This window comes from Odocoileus virginianus, chromosome 28 (genome assembly GCF_023699985.2).
Source record: "Odocoileus virginianus isolate 20LAN1187 ecotype Illinois chromosome 28, Ovbor_1.2, whole genome shotgun sequence".
Taxonomy (NCBI): domain Eukaryota; kingdom Metazoa; phylum Chordata; class Mammalia; order Artiodactyla; family Cervidae; genus Odocoileus; species Odocoileus virginianus.
The window spans coordinates 178,991-196,143 of record NC_069701.1 but is presented as its reverse complement, the minus strand read 5'-3'; the positions used below and the strand labels follow the sequence as shown (position 1 = coordinate 196,143).

The 17,153-nt window shown below is 45.6% G+C and overlaps 1 protein-coding gene across 1 annotated transcript in view; it reads left to right on the top strand.

The window, feature by feature from the left end:
• Positions 1-631: 631 nt before the first annotated feature.
• Positions 632-17,153, top strand: part of PANX1 (pannexin 1) — a 59,744-nt gene continuing 43,222 nt past the window's right edge. The window contains exon 1 of the mRNA XM_070457113.1: positions 632-812. Coding sequence (XP_070313214.1) covers positions 632-812 — 181 coding nt within the window. The remainder of the gene's footprint in view (positions 813-17,153) is intronic.

The following is a 17,153-nucleotide window of genomic DNA, read 5'->3' as shown; positions in this document are numbered from 1 at the left end:
AGGACTTCAAACTTCCCGGCGCTCGGAAGAGGAGGGGATGAGGGTGGGAGGGGCGCGAGGACTCGCCCAGGAGCTGTTCGCACCGACACCCCCTTCGGGGGTGGATCCCAGGGTTGCCGGCGCTGCCGCGCCCACCGCGCCCCGCGCCCGGCGGCTCCCGGAAACGCCGCGCCCCCTCGGCGCTCGCGCTCCTCTGAGGTTCCGGGAGAGCGTGCGGGGCGGGCCGAGAGCGCGCGGGGCGGCGGCAGCCGCAGCTGGGGCCTCACCACAGGGTTCGCGCTTTGTTCGGCTACAGACTCTTGCTCTCGGGCGCGCGGCGGCGGCGCGGAGCCCGGGGACCTGCCGGAGTGGCTGCGCCCCGGCCGGCGGAGGAGGAGCGGGCGCGACCCGGGCTCCCATGCCCGCGGAGTAGCCCCGCGACCCGCCAGGCCAGGCGCCCAGAGAAAACGGCTGCGGCGCATCGCGGTACAAGACCGGCGGAATGTGGGAACCTCCGGGGGGCCGGCAAAGGGAAAGCGAAACCCGCGGGCGGGGCTGGTGACGGGCTAAGGCGCAGCACCGCCCTCCCGACGCCGGCGGTCCCCAGGCCTGTCTCCCGAACCTGCCCGGCCCAGCCCAGCGCGCCGCAGCCATGGCCATCGCGCACCTTGCCACCGAGTATGTCTTCTCGGACTTCCTGCTGAAGGAGCCCTCGGAACCCAAGTTTAAGGGGCTGCGGCTGGAGCTGGCCGTGGACAAGATGGTCACGTGCATCGCCGTGGGGCTGCCTCTGCTGCTCATCTCGCTGGCTTTCGCGCAAGAAATCTCCATTGGTGAGGCCCGGGGCTGGCGGTATCGGGGCCGGCCTGGCCGGCGTTATCAGAGGTGCCCTGGTCTCTGGTTGGAAGTGATTTTACCGCGCGCCCCTGGCGGTGCTCGCCGTTGTCATGGGCATGCACGTTGGGAAGGAAGGTAGCCCGATATGATGGTCTGAAGCATTCTTTGTCCACGTGCTCCCCTCCCCCCCAACCGTGGACCCTGCTTGTATCCCACTCCCCAGTTCTCCTGTTCCTGCTGCCCACTGATGGCTTACTGGCAATGTGCCCAGTCAGTGCCTACTGCTGACTTTGGCTTAGTGTTCAAGCCTCACTCCTAAGACCGGCGCCGTTGTCACTAGATTCGCTTGGAACAACTGTCTCCTCTTCCCTCCACCAGCATATTTCTGCAGTCACCCAAAATTTGTATCAGAGAACCTCCCGAGTGTCTAAATGGAGGATATGAGGAAAAGTATCCCAATCAAAGTGCTTTCTCCCTTGTCTTACATTTAATTAAGTTATACTGAGACTTAGCCGCTGCAGGGTTGTGAATGATGGGAAATAACTGCCCTTGGCCAGTATTAGAAGGATATCCAAATCCTCTACCTGGATGGTCTTTTTCTGAATGTGAGATGAATGAATAGCATTACTGTAAATTCTCATGTGTCAGAGCAACAGTTCTGTGAGATTCTGAAAGTCTGGTGGTCTGGGCAGGATCACGTGGCTAAGAAGCAGCTGGTCTCCTTCCCAGCTGTTCTGACTTTGGCCTGGTGGGGTTGGGGGGGTCGGGGGGTTGGTGGGGTTTGAGTCAACAGGAAGGCAGTGTGTGAGGCTAGACACAGCTCTGCGGAGCGGAGGTGGCTGGTGGGCTGAAGGATGGGGAAAGCTTGTGTGAGAAGCTGGGCTGGCCCTGAGCCCCTGCCCGTGGGTGGGATGTGGATTAGCAGAGTTGAGACTTCTGCCAAGATTTTGAGATGGCCGAGAAGGCCCAGTTCTTGGAAGGACAGACACAGAGAGCGAGTATCCTCGCTGAGGCAGAAGGATTGGTCAGGGTTTCCGGGATATGAGAGTGAATATGGGCCTGAGACAGTGAGAACAGAACAGAAGACTTGATGGTTTAAAAAGTGAAAAGTTATGATTTAAGTAGAGGCTGGACTAGCTGGAAACAGCACTTAATAAATAATAGGCTGAGGGTAGTGTGTAAGGTCTGTGAAGGGGAGGCGGTTAGAGCTAGGAAGGATGCCATAAAGATTCGGAATCAGTTGAGGTCTTGTGTGAGTGTGGGCCCCACGACTAGAAGGGAAAGGATGGGAGATTTCCAGGAGCAAGGAGCCATGCTCTTGGGCGTATAGCTTTCCAGAGGCCCCAAAGGGCCGAACTGATCAGAGGTACGGGAAAGGCTGCAGGCCTAGTGATTGGGGAGTGATATTGGTGGGAACGGGGAAGTTGAGGGCAGAATTGGTTAGAAAAAGGTTGCAATGAGCTTGATTTTGTGATCTGCACCACAGCACTGTTCACCTTGGCAGGAAGCCGCCAAGTTCATTCTGAAAAGTAGTCTTCAGTTTTCCTGGTCACTGGGCAGGCAGCGATAGTCGAAGCTTTCCCTCTGCCTTCCTGTGAATTGAGGCTTCTGGGAGAAAGGAAAACCACAAAGTAGCATGGACCCTGGAGATGATCTGCTCCTTCAGTGAATGTCTCCTGAGGACCCAGTGCTGGGCACTGAGGACCCAGGAGCTGGGGAGACATGCTCTGCTGTGGGGGAGCAGCCATCTGATGCCAGGAGCTGGGTATCCTCTGTGATCAAACCTCACCTCTAGCCCACGTATTCCAGGGACTCTAAAGAGCGCTGTTGGCCCCTTCTAACTGATGGGCTGTCTGAAAGGCGTTTGCTGTGGATAGGTTTACCCAGTGGGAGGCTGAGCTTATGCTGTTGTTTTTTGCCGGGGGAGGGGGGGGTGGGGGGGTGGGGAGGTTGAAGGAGTTTGAGGTGTGGTCCTCATCCTGCCCTGTAGGAGTTTACCATCCAGCTGGGCACAGGAGCAGACTTGCTGGAGGTAATGTGGTTCAGCAGTGTGTGATTCAATGACAGGGCAGTGTTAAAACTCTGAGCACCAGGTGGAAGGAACTTGGGTGAAGCTATCAGCAGACTCCTGTCTACTGAGAGCTTCAGGACACTCGAGAGGAGGAAGGCAGGACCAGGGACGACATTAGACGAAGCCAGAAGACAGACTTCAGAGAGGAGAGAAGAGGTACAGGAAAGAGTGTGTGGAACTGGTCTGGTGGGGTCCTGCATGCTCTGGGAGGTGGGAGCAGAAGGGGCTCTGCCTAGCCGTCCGTCCAGCGCTTGTGGGTCATCACAGAGGTGATGCGGTGTGGCAGGGCAGAGAGGGGCTGGTGCCCACGGGCACGGTGGAGGGTGCGCTGGCGGCCTTTGCAGCAACCTGGAGCTGCCACTGCTCATTGTTCTGCCTGCCCTGCCACGGCCAGAATTAAGCAGAGCCATTCTGGAGGCAGTTGATCTGGAGGGAATCATTTAATTTCTGAGCTGTGGCTGGAGAGTTTTAAAGGCTTTTGCAAAGTGAGCTGCTGATGTTGGATTGATGTAAGAATTAAAATAGGCCCCTGGTCTGGTTTAAGCCTGATACTTCGCTCAGCTCTTCTCAAGCATTGCATGCCTGGGTCCCCTAGAGGGTAAGCTGGGTAGGGGGACAAAAAACCCCGATTCCACACTAACTGATGCACAGCAGAAGACAGTTTAAATTTGACTGTGACTCGGGGCTGGTAAGACTGTGCGATGGGAGACAGAGAAGAGGCAGTTGGCACTGACCATGTTTTTTCAGCTTTCACTTTTTCTCTCCCTTTGCCTTGCATCATGTCTTGTATACAACAAGTGCTCAATTAAGATGCAGTGAAAGAAATGCAGGAGCATGTGAGAGAGCTATCTTGGGTTTGCCCTTGGAGAACGGCCGGGCTGAGGTGGGGAGGGACATCCAGGGAGGGAGGCCAGGTCTCCGTGTGCAGGTCAGAAGCCCAGATCAGGATCGAGGTTGCAGCGGCCGGGTCCCAACCTGGAATTCACAAGCTCGAGGTGAGGGGTCCCTGGTAAGGGGGAAAGTCCTTGTTGCTGGGGTCCTCATGTTATTTAATAACACAGGGGCTGCCCTGGTGAGGTCAGCCCTGGTTCCCTCCCTGAGGTCCCTCTCAGAGGACAGTACTGCAGGGTATGTTCAGAGTGGAGGCGCCGGTTGCCCCACTTGACTTACAAGCATAGGATGTATTGCAGATTCCCTTTTGCAGCACTTTTGGGGCATGGGAGAATCTGTTTGAAATGTCGAAGGCTCTTTGGAAGGCGGTTGAGTGTCATTCTGTGTGGCTTGGAGAACACACGACTGTTGCCATATGGCAGGTGCGGGGGTCAGAGTTCTGTGCCATAAAATGACCCTCATTTCTAACACACATTTGCAGATGCCTCTAGAGGTACAGCATCTGTCACCCTGACTCTCTGCCTATCTCTGTATATTTCTGTATCTAGAGAGAGTTTAGGAAATAGCAGAGTGACAGCTCTGTGTAGAGTACAAGCATAATTGGGTTATATGGCCTTCACGCACTGAAATTCTAGGAGTCTTTATCTCAGGCATTGAAGAAACTAATTCCCTAAGCACGCTACTTTTCAACAGACTAGACCCTGAATGGGATTCGTGCTCTTGGGGTCTTTTGCTGGGTCTGCAGTGCCCTTGGCCTAGGGCTGTAGGTGACCCGAGGCCGAGGTGTCCTCCCTTGGGGTCTGCTTTGACTCTGGAGCCCCAGCCTGGCGCCTTGGGAGACGCTGGGAGAGCGGAGTCTCTGTGTCCTGCCAGGATGCGGCCTGCCGGTCCCGGTCTGGCCGAACCAGATGAGCAGCAGGGGCAAGGGGAAGGGCGTCTGGTCTGCGCAGGGAGCCTGCTCCCCCGATGCCCTCCTGGTGGGCGGCTGTGGTTCTGGGCAGAGAGATGTGGTCTCTCTGCTGCTGCCATTCATGGGCGGGTGCTCGGCTGCCCCAGGGGGCCAGGGGACAGGCAGCTGCAGCCTCTTCCAGAGCTGTTAGCGCCCAGCTCCCCTCGTGTTTCCTCCAGCTGAGTCAGCAGCTCTGTCATCCGCTCCTCTGTGGCTGAGTGTAGGCACGCCTTTGGGAATGTGTTCAGGCTGCCTTCAGCATGCAGCAGGTGGCACAGCTAATTGTTCTTTTCAGGCTTGTCTCTAAGAATGGGCTAATACTTAGGGTCTCAGGGTAAAGGTCCCAAAACAGCACATCCTCAAATCAACATTTTAAGCCAAAACACATCCAGGTCTGCTTCCAGAAGGATGCCTGCTGTCCAGAGAGGCTACTGATACATACATGTTTTTCTTTGTTAATTTTTTTAAAATGTACTTCTATTGTACAGATAGTACCTACATACCTTCTCAGGGTAAAGGATTCATAAGCCTTCCCCCTGTGTTAGAGGTGACCACTGTGGACACTATGTACAGCTGAAAAAGACCCCTTTCTCTGCATTAATATAAAGTTAAAACACTTTTTAAAACCAAACTGAGTCAGATCATCGTGGTTTGCACTTTCTCACTCAGTATGGTATGGAGAGCCTTCTGTGTCAGTACTGAAGTGTCACCTCACTGTTTTTTAGTGGACAGGCAGACAGAGATACTCCATAGGGTGAAATGTTCTTGCCATAGTTCACCCAGTCATTTTCCTAGGGATGTGTGTGTAGTTTCTTCCTAATTTTCCATGATTACACATCAGGCTTGTTGGTACATAAATCTCTGTAACTGCTGCCCCCCTCCCAGCACTGAAAGGAAGAAACCAGTATCAGTTCCCAGAAGGATGGAGTCATTCTCCAGGATAGTTCTGCATTCCTGAGTTACTATTTCAAGTAAAAGTCAATGCGCCTGTGTACCCTCCAGCTCCAGCTCCCTCTAAGTGTGACTCAGAAGAGGGGAAGAGGAATTTTGATGTGTTCCTCGTTTTAAGAAAGAAATCACCTCTTTGAGGAGTAAGGTTGCAAGATTCCATGGACTTTTCTGATGTATTCTCAAAGCAGTGTTTCCTTCTAAGCACTTACCCCAAGTTCTAATTTGCTAATTATTTGCATAATTGTTTGTTGAATGCTGTCTCCCCACCAGACTGTAAGTTCACTGGGATCAGGGACCATTTATCCTCTATGGGGTTGACTGCTCTGTCCTAGTGTCCAGCAAAAAACTTGATACATAGTAGGCATTCAGTGGAGTTTGTAAAGGAACGGAATCATCAAGGATGTCAGTAGGATTTTAGCAGTTGGGGATCCTGAGTGTTAGTTATTCAGTTGTCTGTAAGACAGCATTTTATGTATCTTGAAAGAGTTTGTCCTAAAAAAAATCACCATCAAAAATATTTGAAAACTCTGTATAATGTCATTGGAGAGAACTGGAGTAACAGCAATAGAGCAAAGAATGTGAACTGATGGATAATAAGCAAACATTTAGTCATGATGAGATCGATTTTAAAAATATAACAGAATTTACCCCAGTCGCATTTGTTCTGTTTCAATGCCCATTGTTCCCTGACTTTAAAGAACTCAGTGACTTAGATCTATATTTAATTATTTTCGAATCCCTTTCTCTTTTCCAAAGAGAAATGAAAATGTGAAAAGAAGATGAAGTTGTGGGGGGAAAAACTCTATTATTTCGAAACAGATGAAACTCCTATCCTTAGCAAAAGCTGAACATATGTCTTGAAATCTTTGCAGAGTCTAGGTTTGGATTAGCAACATCCTTTTAGAAACCATTCGAACACCCACCCCTTCCTCTTCAGGTTGCTTCCTTGGAGTGCTTTCTTCTCAAACCCCTACCTGGGGCAGTGAGTTTGGTCCAGAGAAGGGATGCACCTTGGGAGCACCTTCCCCTGGCTGAGTGAGCTGGGTGCAGCTGTGTCCCTTGGGGCTGCCTGGGGGCAGCTGGGACGTTGATTTCCGAGCGGGAAAGCACCGAGGTGAGCCTGGCTCCATGTGGGGCACGGGGGATTCTTCCCACTTATTCATCCTCTCTAAAGCTTGCACTCATTTTTCTCAAAGGCCATTTACATATGTGTCTATTTATCTGGTTATAAAGATACAACTTCCTGTAGAAAACATGGGCAATGTAGAACAGACCAGTAGTTCCACTACTATTACAATGCTGAGGTAACCGCTGTCAAACCTTTGTGTGCTCTCCCCCTCTCTTTATTGTATATACATAGCTGGCAACTTGTATTCTGCCTTTGAAAAACCAAACTTCATTTTGGGTGATTTTACCTCTTTCTTAAATCTGACAAACTTGCCTTTTGTGGCTACCAAAGTAAACATCGAAAAGGTGTATGGAAATTGAACCCTTTTGTGATTTTTTGCTAATACAAATAGCAATGTGAGGAACACTCCTGAACATAAACCTCTAAACTAAAGGTCTCAGTATTTCAACAAATTGTGTATAAATCTAATTACAAAGTGTAGGAACATTTTCAGGATTCTAGACTTAAATGGCTGGTTGCTCTCTGGAAAGATCATTTGTTGTTGAATCTTCCAGCAGTTAGGAGGGTCCCCTTGCTCCTGGTTTCCAGAGTGTATGATTTTTTGTATCTCATTTACCCAGGTATCTCCTTACATCTAGAAATAAATCAGGATATTGACAAGCAACAGACAAAGTGACTGACTTGCCTGCACAGCTTGTTACATCTTTAGTAGATAAATTCCTCAAAATATATTGCTACAGAATTATAGGGAGGTGATCATTACTGGGAATTTGTCAAGTTACCTGACAAATTTCTACATTTGGGGACTCATTAAATTTACTTTCATTTCATTGTTTTTTGCCTTTTGATTAATTAATTAATTTATTTGGCTGCATCAAGGCTTAGTTGCCATATATCTTGTAGTGGGAAACTTAGTTGCCCCGCGGCATGTGGGATCTTAGTTTCCAAACCAGGGATTGAACCTTGGTCCCTTGCATTGCAAGGCAGATTCTTAACCACTGGACCACCAGGGAAGTCCCTCACTTCATATTTTGATTATTGCTGTTACTACTATCTTTGTGATTGAGAGAAGCTGGAAGGTTAAGGATGGGATAAATGAAGTGGAAATGCTTTGAGAAAGTTATCGCTTCCAAGTAGGCTCAGAACGTGGTGAATATTCAGTATGAAGGATGAAGAGGTTCTCCATGGACTCAGTGTATCAGCTGATGAGATAGGCTGGGGGCAGTGCGTCTGCCCTGATATGCTCTCGAGTAGATATCCCACCATTCTGCTGCTGTGCTGGTGGAGGGGACTTTCCAGATAGTTTTAATTTGCCACATGTCCGTATGTTTGTGTTAAAGTTCAGAGCAAGAGGAAATTAATACCCTGCCTTTTTTTTTTTTTTTTTTTTTAAAAAAAAAAGCATACCCCACTCTTGGTCTCTTTCCTAGAGGTAACTACTATTACTGTTTACTGTGTATCCTTTTACACTGCTCAATGTTCCTATGGAAAAATATGATATTATTTAGCACTTTATCAGAGTTAAATTTGTAATAAAATATTATGTCATGTATTAACATTTGCTCCTTTGTCTATAGTGTGTCCCAGAGATATTTTGGTGTCTATAGGTCTGCCTCATTCTTTTTAGTTGCCTTTAATTTTCCATTGTATGACTATACCTTAGTTCACTTAGCCTTTCTGTTAAGGGATATGTAGGTTCATTCCACTTTTTTCTACTGCAAATAGTGGTTCAGTGAGCATCCTTGGATGTGCTTCCTTATGCAAAATGTGTTTCTCTAGGGCAGTGTTTCTCAAGCTTTTTGGTCTCAGGACACTTTTATATTTTATACTCTTACTAAATTTTATTGAGGATTTCCAAAGAGCTTTTGTTTGTAGGTTATATCCATCAGTATTTATCACATTAGCAGTTAAAACTGAGAGATTTGTAAGATATTCATTAATTTAAAGTATAAGCCCATTATATGTTAACATATATTTTATGAAAAAATAAGTTTAAAAACAAAAGCTTAGCAAGAAGAGTGGCATTGGTTCCCAGGTTTGCAAGTCTCTGAGGACTACAGACTACTGCCTGTTCCTCATTCATTGCATAGTGATGTGCCACCTCAGTAGCTTCTGGAAGCACTATCGAACATAGGAGAGAATGAGATTAAGAAGGTAGATAACAGTATAGTAATATTATAAGAAGAGGGTTCACATCACTAACCTACTTCAAGAGTCTGAGGTTCTGGACCCCACTTCTCTGGGGTCAAGGAGTAGTGTTTGCGGCTAGCACCACATGAGGTGTGCACGTTTCATGTTCACAAGGCACTTCCAGTTGCCCTTCAGAGCTCCTCCTACACCCGTCAGGATGTAGGGAGCAGCCCCTTCCCCTCTTCCTTCCTCGTACCGAGGAAGCTTTCAGTTACTCATTCTCTTGATGGAGATCACATCTCACACATCAGCTCTGCTGCTGCTGCTAAGTCGCTTCAGTCGCGTCTGACTCTGTGCGACCCCATAGACAGCAGTGCACCAGGCTCCCCCGTCCCTGGGACTCTCCAGGCAAGAACCCTGGAGTGGGTTGCCATTTCCTTCTCCAATGCGTGAAAGTGAAAAGTGAAAGTCGCTCAGTTGTGTCTGACTCTTTGCGACCCCATGGACTGCAGCCTACTAAGCTCCTCCATCCACGGGATTTCCCAGGCAAGAGTACTGGAGTGGGGTGCCATTGCCTTCTCTGACACATCAACTCTACTTCAATTAAAAAAAAAACATTGGGAATTTTCCTGGTGATCCCGTGGTTGGGAATCCTCCTGCTAATGTAGGGGGACGCGGGCTCGATCCCTGGTTCAGTCGGAGCTCACACGCTGCGAGGCAGCCCGAGTGCTTCAGCTGAGAGTCTGGGCGCTGAGGGCCTGGCGCTGAGGGTCTGGGCGCTGAGAATCCGGGGATGAGAGTCTGGGCGCTGAGGGTTCAGGGCTGAGAATCTGGGTACTGAGGGTCCAGGGCTGAGGGTCTGGGGCTGAGGGTCTGGGTGCTGAGGGCCTGGGACTGAGGGTCCGAGGCTGGGGGTCTGGGCCTGAGGGTCCAGGGCTGAGGGTCCGGGGCTAAGGGTTGGGGGCTGAGGGTCCGGGGCTGAGGGTTGGGGGCTGAGAGCCTGGTCGCCGCTTTGGGAGGGGCCGCCGCTGGAGAAGCAGTCTGGCTGCTGATGTAGAGAAAGCCTGTACATAGCAAGATCCAGCATAGCCAAAAATAAATGCGTTTTTTAAAATTAAAGAAAAAAATTATTGAAAAAGTACTCACAAAGCTTGGGGCTGTCCTCTAACTCTTCGCAGTGTCCAGAGGCTGCTCACTGTCTCCAGGCGATTCTCCATTGCCTTCTGGTCTGGAGTGCTTGGTCCTAAAGACTATGAGGTCTCCGTTTGTTATTACTAGCTTATAAAATATTTCCTGCCACAGTCTCTTTTTATCTTTTTTTTTTTTCCCAAACCTGAAAAGTTAAAAAATAAGCTGTTTCCCTTCTGAGCCCTGTTTCCTGCTTAACTAAGTAGCAAAATGAGGAAGTGTAATTTTTTAGGAAATACAAAGATGTCTTTAAGAAGTCTTCTTTTAATTTTGAATTAAAGGATAATTTCTTTACAGTATTGTGGTGGTTTCTGCCATACATCAGTGTGAATCAGCCATAGGCATATATAGATGCCCTCCCTCCCTCTCCCCTCCCCATCCCACCTCTCTAGGTTGTCGCAGAGTTCCTGCATCATATAGCAGATTCCCACTGGCTGTCTCTTTTACCTGTGGTAATTGTGTGTTTCAGTGCTGCTCTCTCAAGTCATCCTACCCCCTCTTTTGTGTCCCGAAGTCTGTTATGTTTACTGCCCTGCAATTGGGATCATCAGTACTTATATATGCGTTAATATACGATATTTGTCTTTCTCTTTCTGACTTACTTCCCTGTGTATAATAGGCTCTAGGTTCATCCACCCCAGTCAGTTCAGTTCAGTTCAGTTGCTCAGTCGTGTCTGACTCTGCGACCCCATGGACTGTAGCACACCAGGCCTCCCTGTCCGTTAGAACTGACTCAAATGCGTTCCTTTTTATGGCTGAGTAATATTCCATTATGTATACATACCATAACTTCGTATCCTTCCATCTACCAATGGACATCTGGGTTGCTTCCGTTTCCCAGCTATTGTACACAGTGCTGCAGTGAACACTGGGTGCACGTGTCTTTTTCGGTCATGGTTTCCCCAGGCTGTGGTCCAGTAGTGGGGCTGCTGGGTCATATGGTAGTTTTCATGGGCTTCCCAGGTGGCTCATTATAGAGAACCTGCCTGCAATGCAGGAGACCTGGATTTGATCCCTGGGTCGGGAAGATCCCCTGGAGGAGGTCATGGCAGCCCACTCCAGTGTTCTTGCCTGGAGACTCCCATGGACAGAGGAGCCTGACGGGCTACAGCCCACAGGGTCGCACAGGGTCAGACACGACTGAAGCGATTGATTGCACAGCAGCAGCATGGCAGTTTTATTCCTGGTTTTTTAGAGGAATCTTCACACTCTTCTCCACACTGTATCACTTTGCATTCCCACTAGCAGTGTAAGAGCGTTCCCTTTTCTTCACACCCACTCCAGCATTTATTGTTTGCAGACTTTTTGATGATGGCCATTCTGACGGGCGTGAGATGTTACCTCATTGTAGTTTTGATTTTCATTTCTCTGTTAATGAGCAGTGTTGAGAATCTTCTCATGTGTTTACTAGCCATCTGTATGTCTTCTTTGGAGAAATGTCTGTTTAGGTCTTCTGCCCATTTTTTGATTGGGATGTTTGTTTTTTGGTATTGAGTTGCATGAGCTGTTTGTATATTTTAAAAATTAATCCTTTATCGGTTGTTTCATTTGCTATTTTGTCCCATTCTGAGGGTTGTCTTTGCACCTTGCTTATAGTTTGGTGTAAGTAGATGGTGACTGCAGCCATAAAATTAGAAGATACTTGCTTCTTGGAAGGAAAGCTATGACAGTGTATTAAAAAGTGTGTTAATCGCCAGTCAGGATGGCTGCTATCCAAAAGTCTACAAGCAATAAATGCTGGAGAGGGTGTGGAGAAAAGGGAACCCTCTTACACTGTTGGTGGGAATGCAAACTAGTATAGCCACTATGGAAAACAGTGTGGAGATTTCTTAAAAAGCTGGAAATAGAACTGCCATATGACCCAGCAATCCCACTTCTGGGCATACACACCGAGGAAACCAGATCTGAAAGAGACACGTGCACCCCAATGTTCATTCACAGCACTGTTTATAATAGCCAAGACATGGAAGCAACCTAGATGCCCATCAGCAGACGAATGGATGAGGAAGCTGTGGTATATCTACACCATGGAATATTACTCAGCCATTAAAAAGAATTCATTTGAATCAGTTCTAATGAGATGGATGACACTGGAGCCCATTATACAGAGTGAAGTAAGCCAGAAAGATAAAGACCATTACAGTATACTAACACATATATATGGAATTTAGAAAGATGGTAATGATAACCCTATATGCAAAACAGAAAAAGAGACTCAGATGTATAGAACAGACTTGTGGACTCTGGGAGAAGGCGAGGGTGGGATGTTTCAAGAGAACAGCATCGAAACATGTATATTATCTAGGGTGAAACAGATCACCAGCCCAGGTTGGGTGCATAAGACAAGTGCTCGGGCCTGGTGCACTGGGAAGACCCAGAGGGATCGGGTGGAGAGGGAGGTGGGAGGGGGGACTGGGATGGGGAATACATGTAAATCCATGGCTAATTCATTTCAATGTATAACGAAAACTACTGTAATGATGTAAAGTAATTAGCCTCCAACTAATAAAAATAAATGGAAAAAAAAAGTGAAAAAAAAAAGAGTTTTATAGTTTCTGGTCTTACATTTAGGTATGTAATACATTTTGAATTTATTTTTGTGTATGATATTAGGAAGTGTCCTAATTCCATTCTATTACATGGAGCTGGCCAGTTTTCCTAGCACTACTTACTGAAGAGACTGTCTTTTCTCCATTGTATATTTTTACCTCCTTTATCAAAAATAAAGTGCCCATAGGTGCATGGATTTGTCTCTAGGCTTTCTGTCTTACTCCATTGGTCTATATTTCTGTTTTTGTACCAGTACCATACTGTTTTGATGACTGTAGCTTTGTAGTATAGTCTGAAGTTAGGAAGGTTGCTTCCTCCAGCTTCTGTCTTCTTTCTCAAGACTGCTTTGGCTATTTAGGGTCTTTTTTTGTCTACATACAAAAATATTTTTTCATTGTTAACATATACTCCATCATTGATGATCAAATATGGATTCTCAAAGTTTTCATAACTGCAGTATGGAAGGGTAACTTTTCAGAGGGGATGTGTGCTTATTTGCTGTACCCTTTCTTGGCAAGTTTCACCTCTCCTCTCTGACCAGGTTTTATTTTGCAAAACAGATAGCCAGGCTATCAAATGAGGTAATTTATGGAAAGAGCCTGGCACATACACTTGTATTGTTTTGTATTCAGTACATGTTGGTTGACTCTAAGACTAGTGACATAAGCTTCTACAATCTGAAGGTACTTTGCAGTGCTGTGAACAGCCAGCAAAGCAGACACAGAGGCTTCATGCTTCTCTCCAGCAATAACACAGATTTGGGCACTATTTAGATAGGTGCTGGAGGCTCAGCTCACATGAGTCTGGGTGATGGTACCTGTGACTTTCCCGCCTTTCCTTCCTGAGTTCCTTGGTGAGAGGAGAGTCCAGGAGCTGATGGTCTTGATATTCTTCTTAATAAGGCTTTGATCCTTTTGGGTATCTGTAAACACTCTAAGCCATTATGTTTTCCTTTTTTCTTTTTTTGCACATATTAAAGTGAATTCGCTGCAGGTGGTGACTGCAGCCATGAAATTAAAAGACGCGGCTATTGTAAGTAGTGCTGCTGTGATCACCAGAATGCATGTTATCTTTTTGAATTAGAGTTTTCTCTGGATATTTGCCCAGGACTGGGATTGCTGGATCATGGTAACTCTATAGTTTTTTTAAGGAACCTCCATACTGTTTTTCATGGTGGCTGCAGCAATTTTTATCCCTACTATATGTATACAGTTTAAAATTTTTCTTCTTAGGGATTTTTATTTGTCAGGGAGGCAGGGGTGATATTAATGGAGAAGACTTTTTAAATCTATGGGTTTTTTTCATTAGTTCTGGAATTTGACACAAGCACACAAATTCCAAGAAACAGACAGTCTTCAGGAAAAATATTAAATATACTAGGAAACAAGGCACCATGAACAAGATCCAACAGAAAGAGTAGATGTCACTAAAGTACTCCAAAGACCTCATACTGGCTATATGAAACACAAAATATAAAATAACTATGTTTAACAATTTTAGAAAAAATGCAAGCATGAAAATATGGACAGGCAACAAGACATAATTTTATTTTTTTTTTTAGACATTTTTTAAAAAATTAGCTGGAGGCTAATTACTTTACAATATTGTAGTGGTTTTTGTCATACATTGACAAGAATCAGCCATGGTTTTACATGTATTCCCCATCCCGATCCCCCCTCCCACCTCCATCTCCGCCCAATCCCTCTGGGTCTTCCCAGTACACCAGGTCCGAGCACTTGTCTCATGCATCCAACCTGGGCTGGTGATCTGTTTCACTATAGATAATATACATGTTTCGATGCTGTTCTCTTGAAACATCTCACCCTCGCCTTCTCCCACAGAGTCCACAAGTCTGTTCTATACATCTGAGTCTCTTTTTCTGTTTTGCATATAGGGTTATCATTACCATCTTTCTAAAGTCCATATATATGTGTTAGTATACTGTAATGGTCTTTATCTTTCTGGCTTACTTCACTCTGTATAATGGGCTCCAGTTTCATCCATCTCATTAGAACTGATTCAAATGAATTCTTTTTAATGGCTGAGTAATATTCCATGGTGTATATGTACCACAGCTTCCTTATTCATTCGTCTGCTGATGGGCATCTAGGTTGCTTCCATGTCCTGGCTATTATAAACAGTGCTGGGGTGCACGTATCTCTTTCAGATCTGGTTTCCTCAGTGTGTATGCCCAGAAGTGGGATTGCTGGGTCATATGGCAGTTCTATTTCCAGTTTTTTAAGAAATCTCCACACTGTTTTCCATAGAGGCTATACTAGTTTGCATTCCCACCAACAGTGTAAGAGGGTTCCCTTTTCTCCACACCCTCTCCAGCATTTATTGCTTGTAGACTTTTGGATAGCAGCCATCCTGACTGGCATGTAATGGTACCTCATTGTGGTTTTGATTTGCATTTCTCTGATAATGAGTGATGTTGAGCATCTTTTCATGTGTTTGTTAGCCATCTGTATGTCTTCCTTGGAGAAATGTCTGTTGAGTTCTTTGGCCATTTCTTGATTGGGTCATTTATTTTTCTGGAGTTGAGCTGGAGGGGTTGCTTGTATATTTTTGAGATTAATCCTTTGTCTGTTGCTTTGTTTGCCATTATTTTCTCCCAATCTGAGGGCTGTCTTTTCACCTTGGTTATAGTTTCCTTTGTTGTGCAAAAGCTTTTAAGTTGCATTAGGTCCCATTTGTTTATTTTTGCTTTTGTTTCTAATATTCTGGGATGTGGGTCATAGAGGATCCTGCTGTGATTCATGTCGGAGAGTGTTTTGCCTATGTTCTCCTCTAGGAGTTTTATAGTTTCTGGTCTTACATTTAGATCTTTAATCCATTTTGAGTTTATTTTTGTGTATGGTGTTAGAAAGTGTTCTAGTTTCATTCTTTTACAAGTGGCTGACCAGTTTTCCCAGCACCACTTGTTAAAGAGGTTGTCTTTTTTCTATTGTATATCCTTGCCTCCTTTGTCGAAGATAAGGTGACCATAGGTTCGTGGATTTATCTCTGGGCTTTCTATTCTGTTCCATTGATCTATATTTCTGTCTTTGTGCCAGTACCATACTGTCTTGATGACTGTGGCTTTGTAGTAGAGTCTGAAGTCAGGCAGGTTGATTCCTCCAGTTCCATTCTTCTTTCTCAAGATTACTTTGGCTATTCGAGGTTTTTTGTATTCCCATACAAATTGTGAAATTATTTGTTCTAGTTCTGTGAAAAATACCGTTGGTAGCTTGATAGGGATTGCATTGAATCTATAGATTACTTTGGGTAGAATAGCCATTTTGACAATATTGATTCTTCCAATCCATGAACACGGTATATTTCTCCATCTGTTTGTGTCCTCTTTGATTTCTTTCATCAGTGTTTTATAGTTTTCTATTTATAAGTCTTTTATTTCTTTAGGTAGATATACTCCTAAGTATTTTATTCTTTTTGTTGCAATGGTGAATGGTATTGGTTCCTTAATTTCTCTTTCTGTTTTTTCATTGTTAGTGTATAGGAATGCAAGGGATTTCTGTGTGTTAATTTTATATCCTGCAACTTTACTATATTCGTTGATTAGCTCTAGTAATTTTCTGGTAGAGTCTTTAGGGTTTTCTATGTAGAGGATCATGTCATCTGCAAACAGCGAGAGTTTCACTTCTTCTTTTCCTATCTGGATTCCTTTTACTTCTTTTTCTGCCCTGATTGCTGTGGCCAACACTTCCAAAACTATGTTGAATAGTAGTGGTGAGAGTGGGCACCCTTATCTTGTTCCTGATTTTAGGGGAAATGCTTTCAATTTTTCACCATTGAGGGTGATGCTTGCTGTGGGTTTGTCGTATGTAGCTTTTATTATGTTGAGGTATGTTCCTTCTATTCCTGCTTTCTGGAGAGTTTTAATCATAAATGGATGTTAAATTTTGTCAAAGGCTTTTTCTGCATCTATTGAGATAATCATATGCTTTTTATCTTTCAATTTGTTAATGTGGTGTATCACATTGATTGATTTGAGGATATTAAAGAATCCTTGCATTCCTGGGATAAAGCCCACTTGGTCATGGTGTATGATTTTTTTAATATGTTGGATTCTGTTTGCTAGAATTTTGTTAAGGATTTTTGCATCTATGTTCATCAGTGATATTGGCCTGTAGTTTTCTTTTTTTGTGGCATCTTTGTCTGGTTTTGGAATTAGGGTGATGGTGGCCTCATAGAATGAGTTTGGAAGTTTTCCTTCTTCTGCAATTTTCTGGAAGAGTTTGAGTAAGATATGTGTTAGCTCTTCTCTAAATTTTTGGTAGAATTCAGCTGTGAAGCCATCTGGTCCTGGGCTTTTGTTTGCTGGAAGATTTCTGATTACAGTTTTGATTTCCTTGCTTGTGATGGGTTTGTTAAGATCTTCTATTTCTTCCTGGTTCAGTTTTGGAAAGTTATACTTCTCTAAGAACTTGTCCATTTCTTCCAAGTTGTCCATTTTATTGGCATAGAGCTGCTGGTAG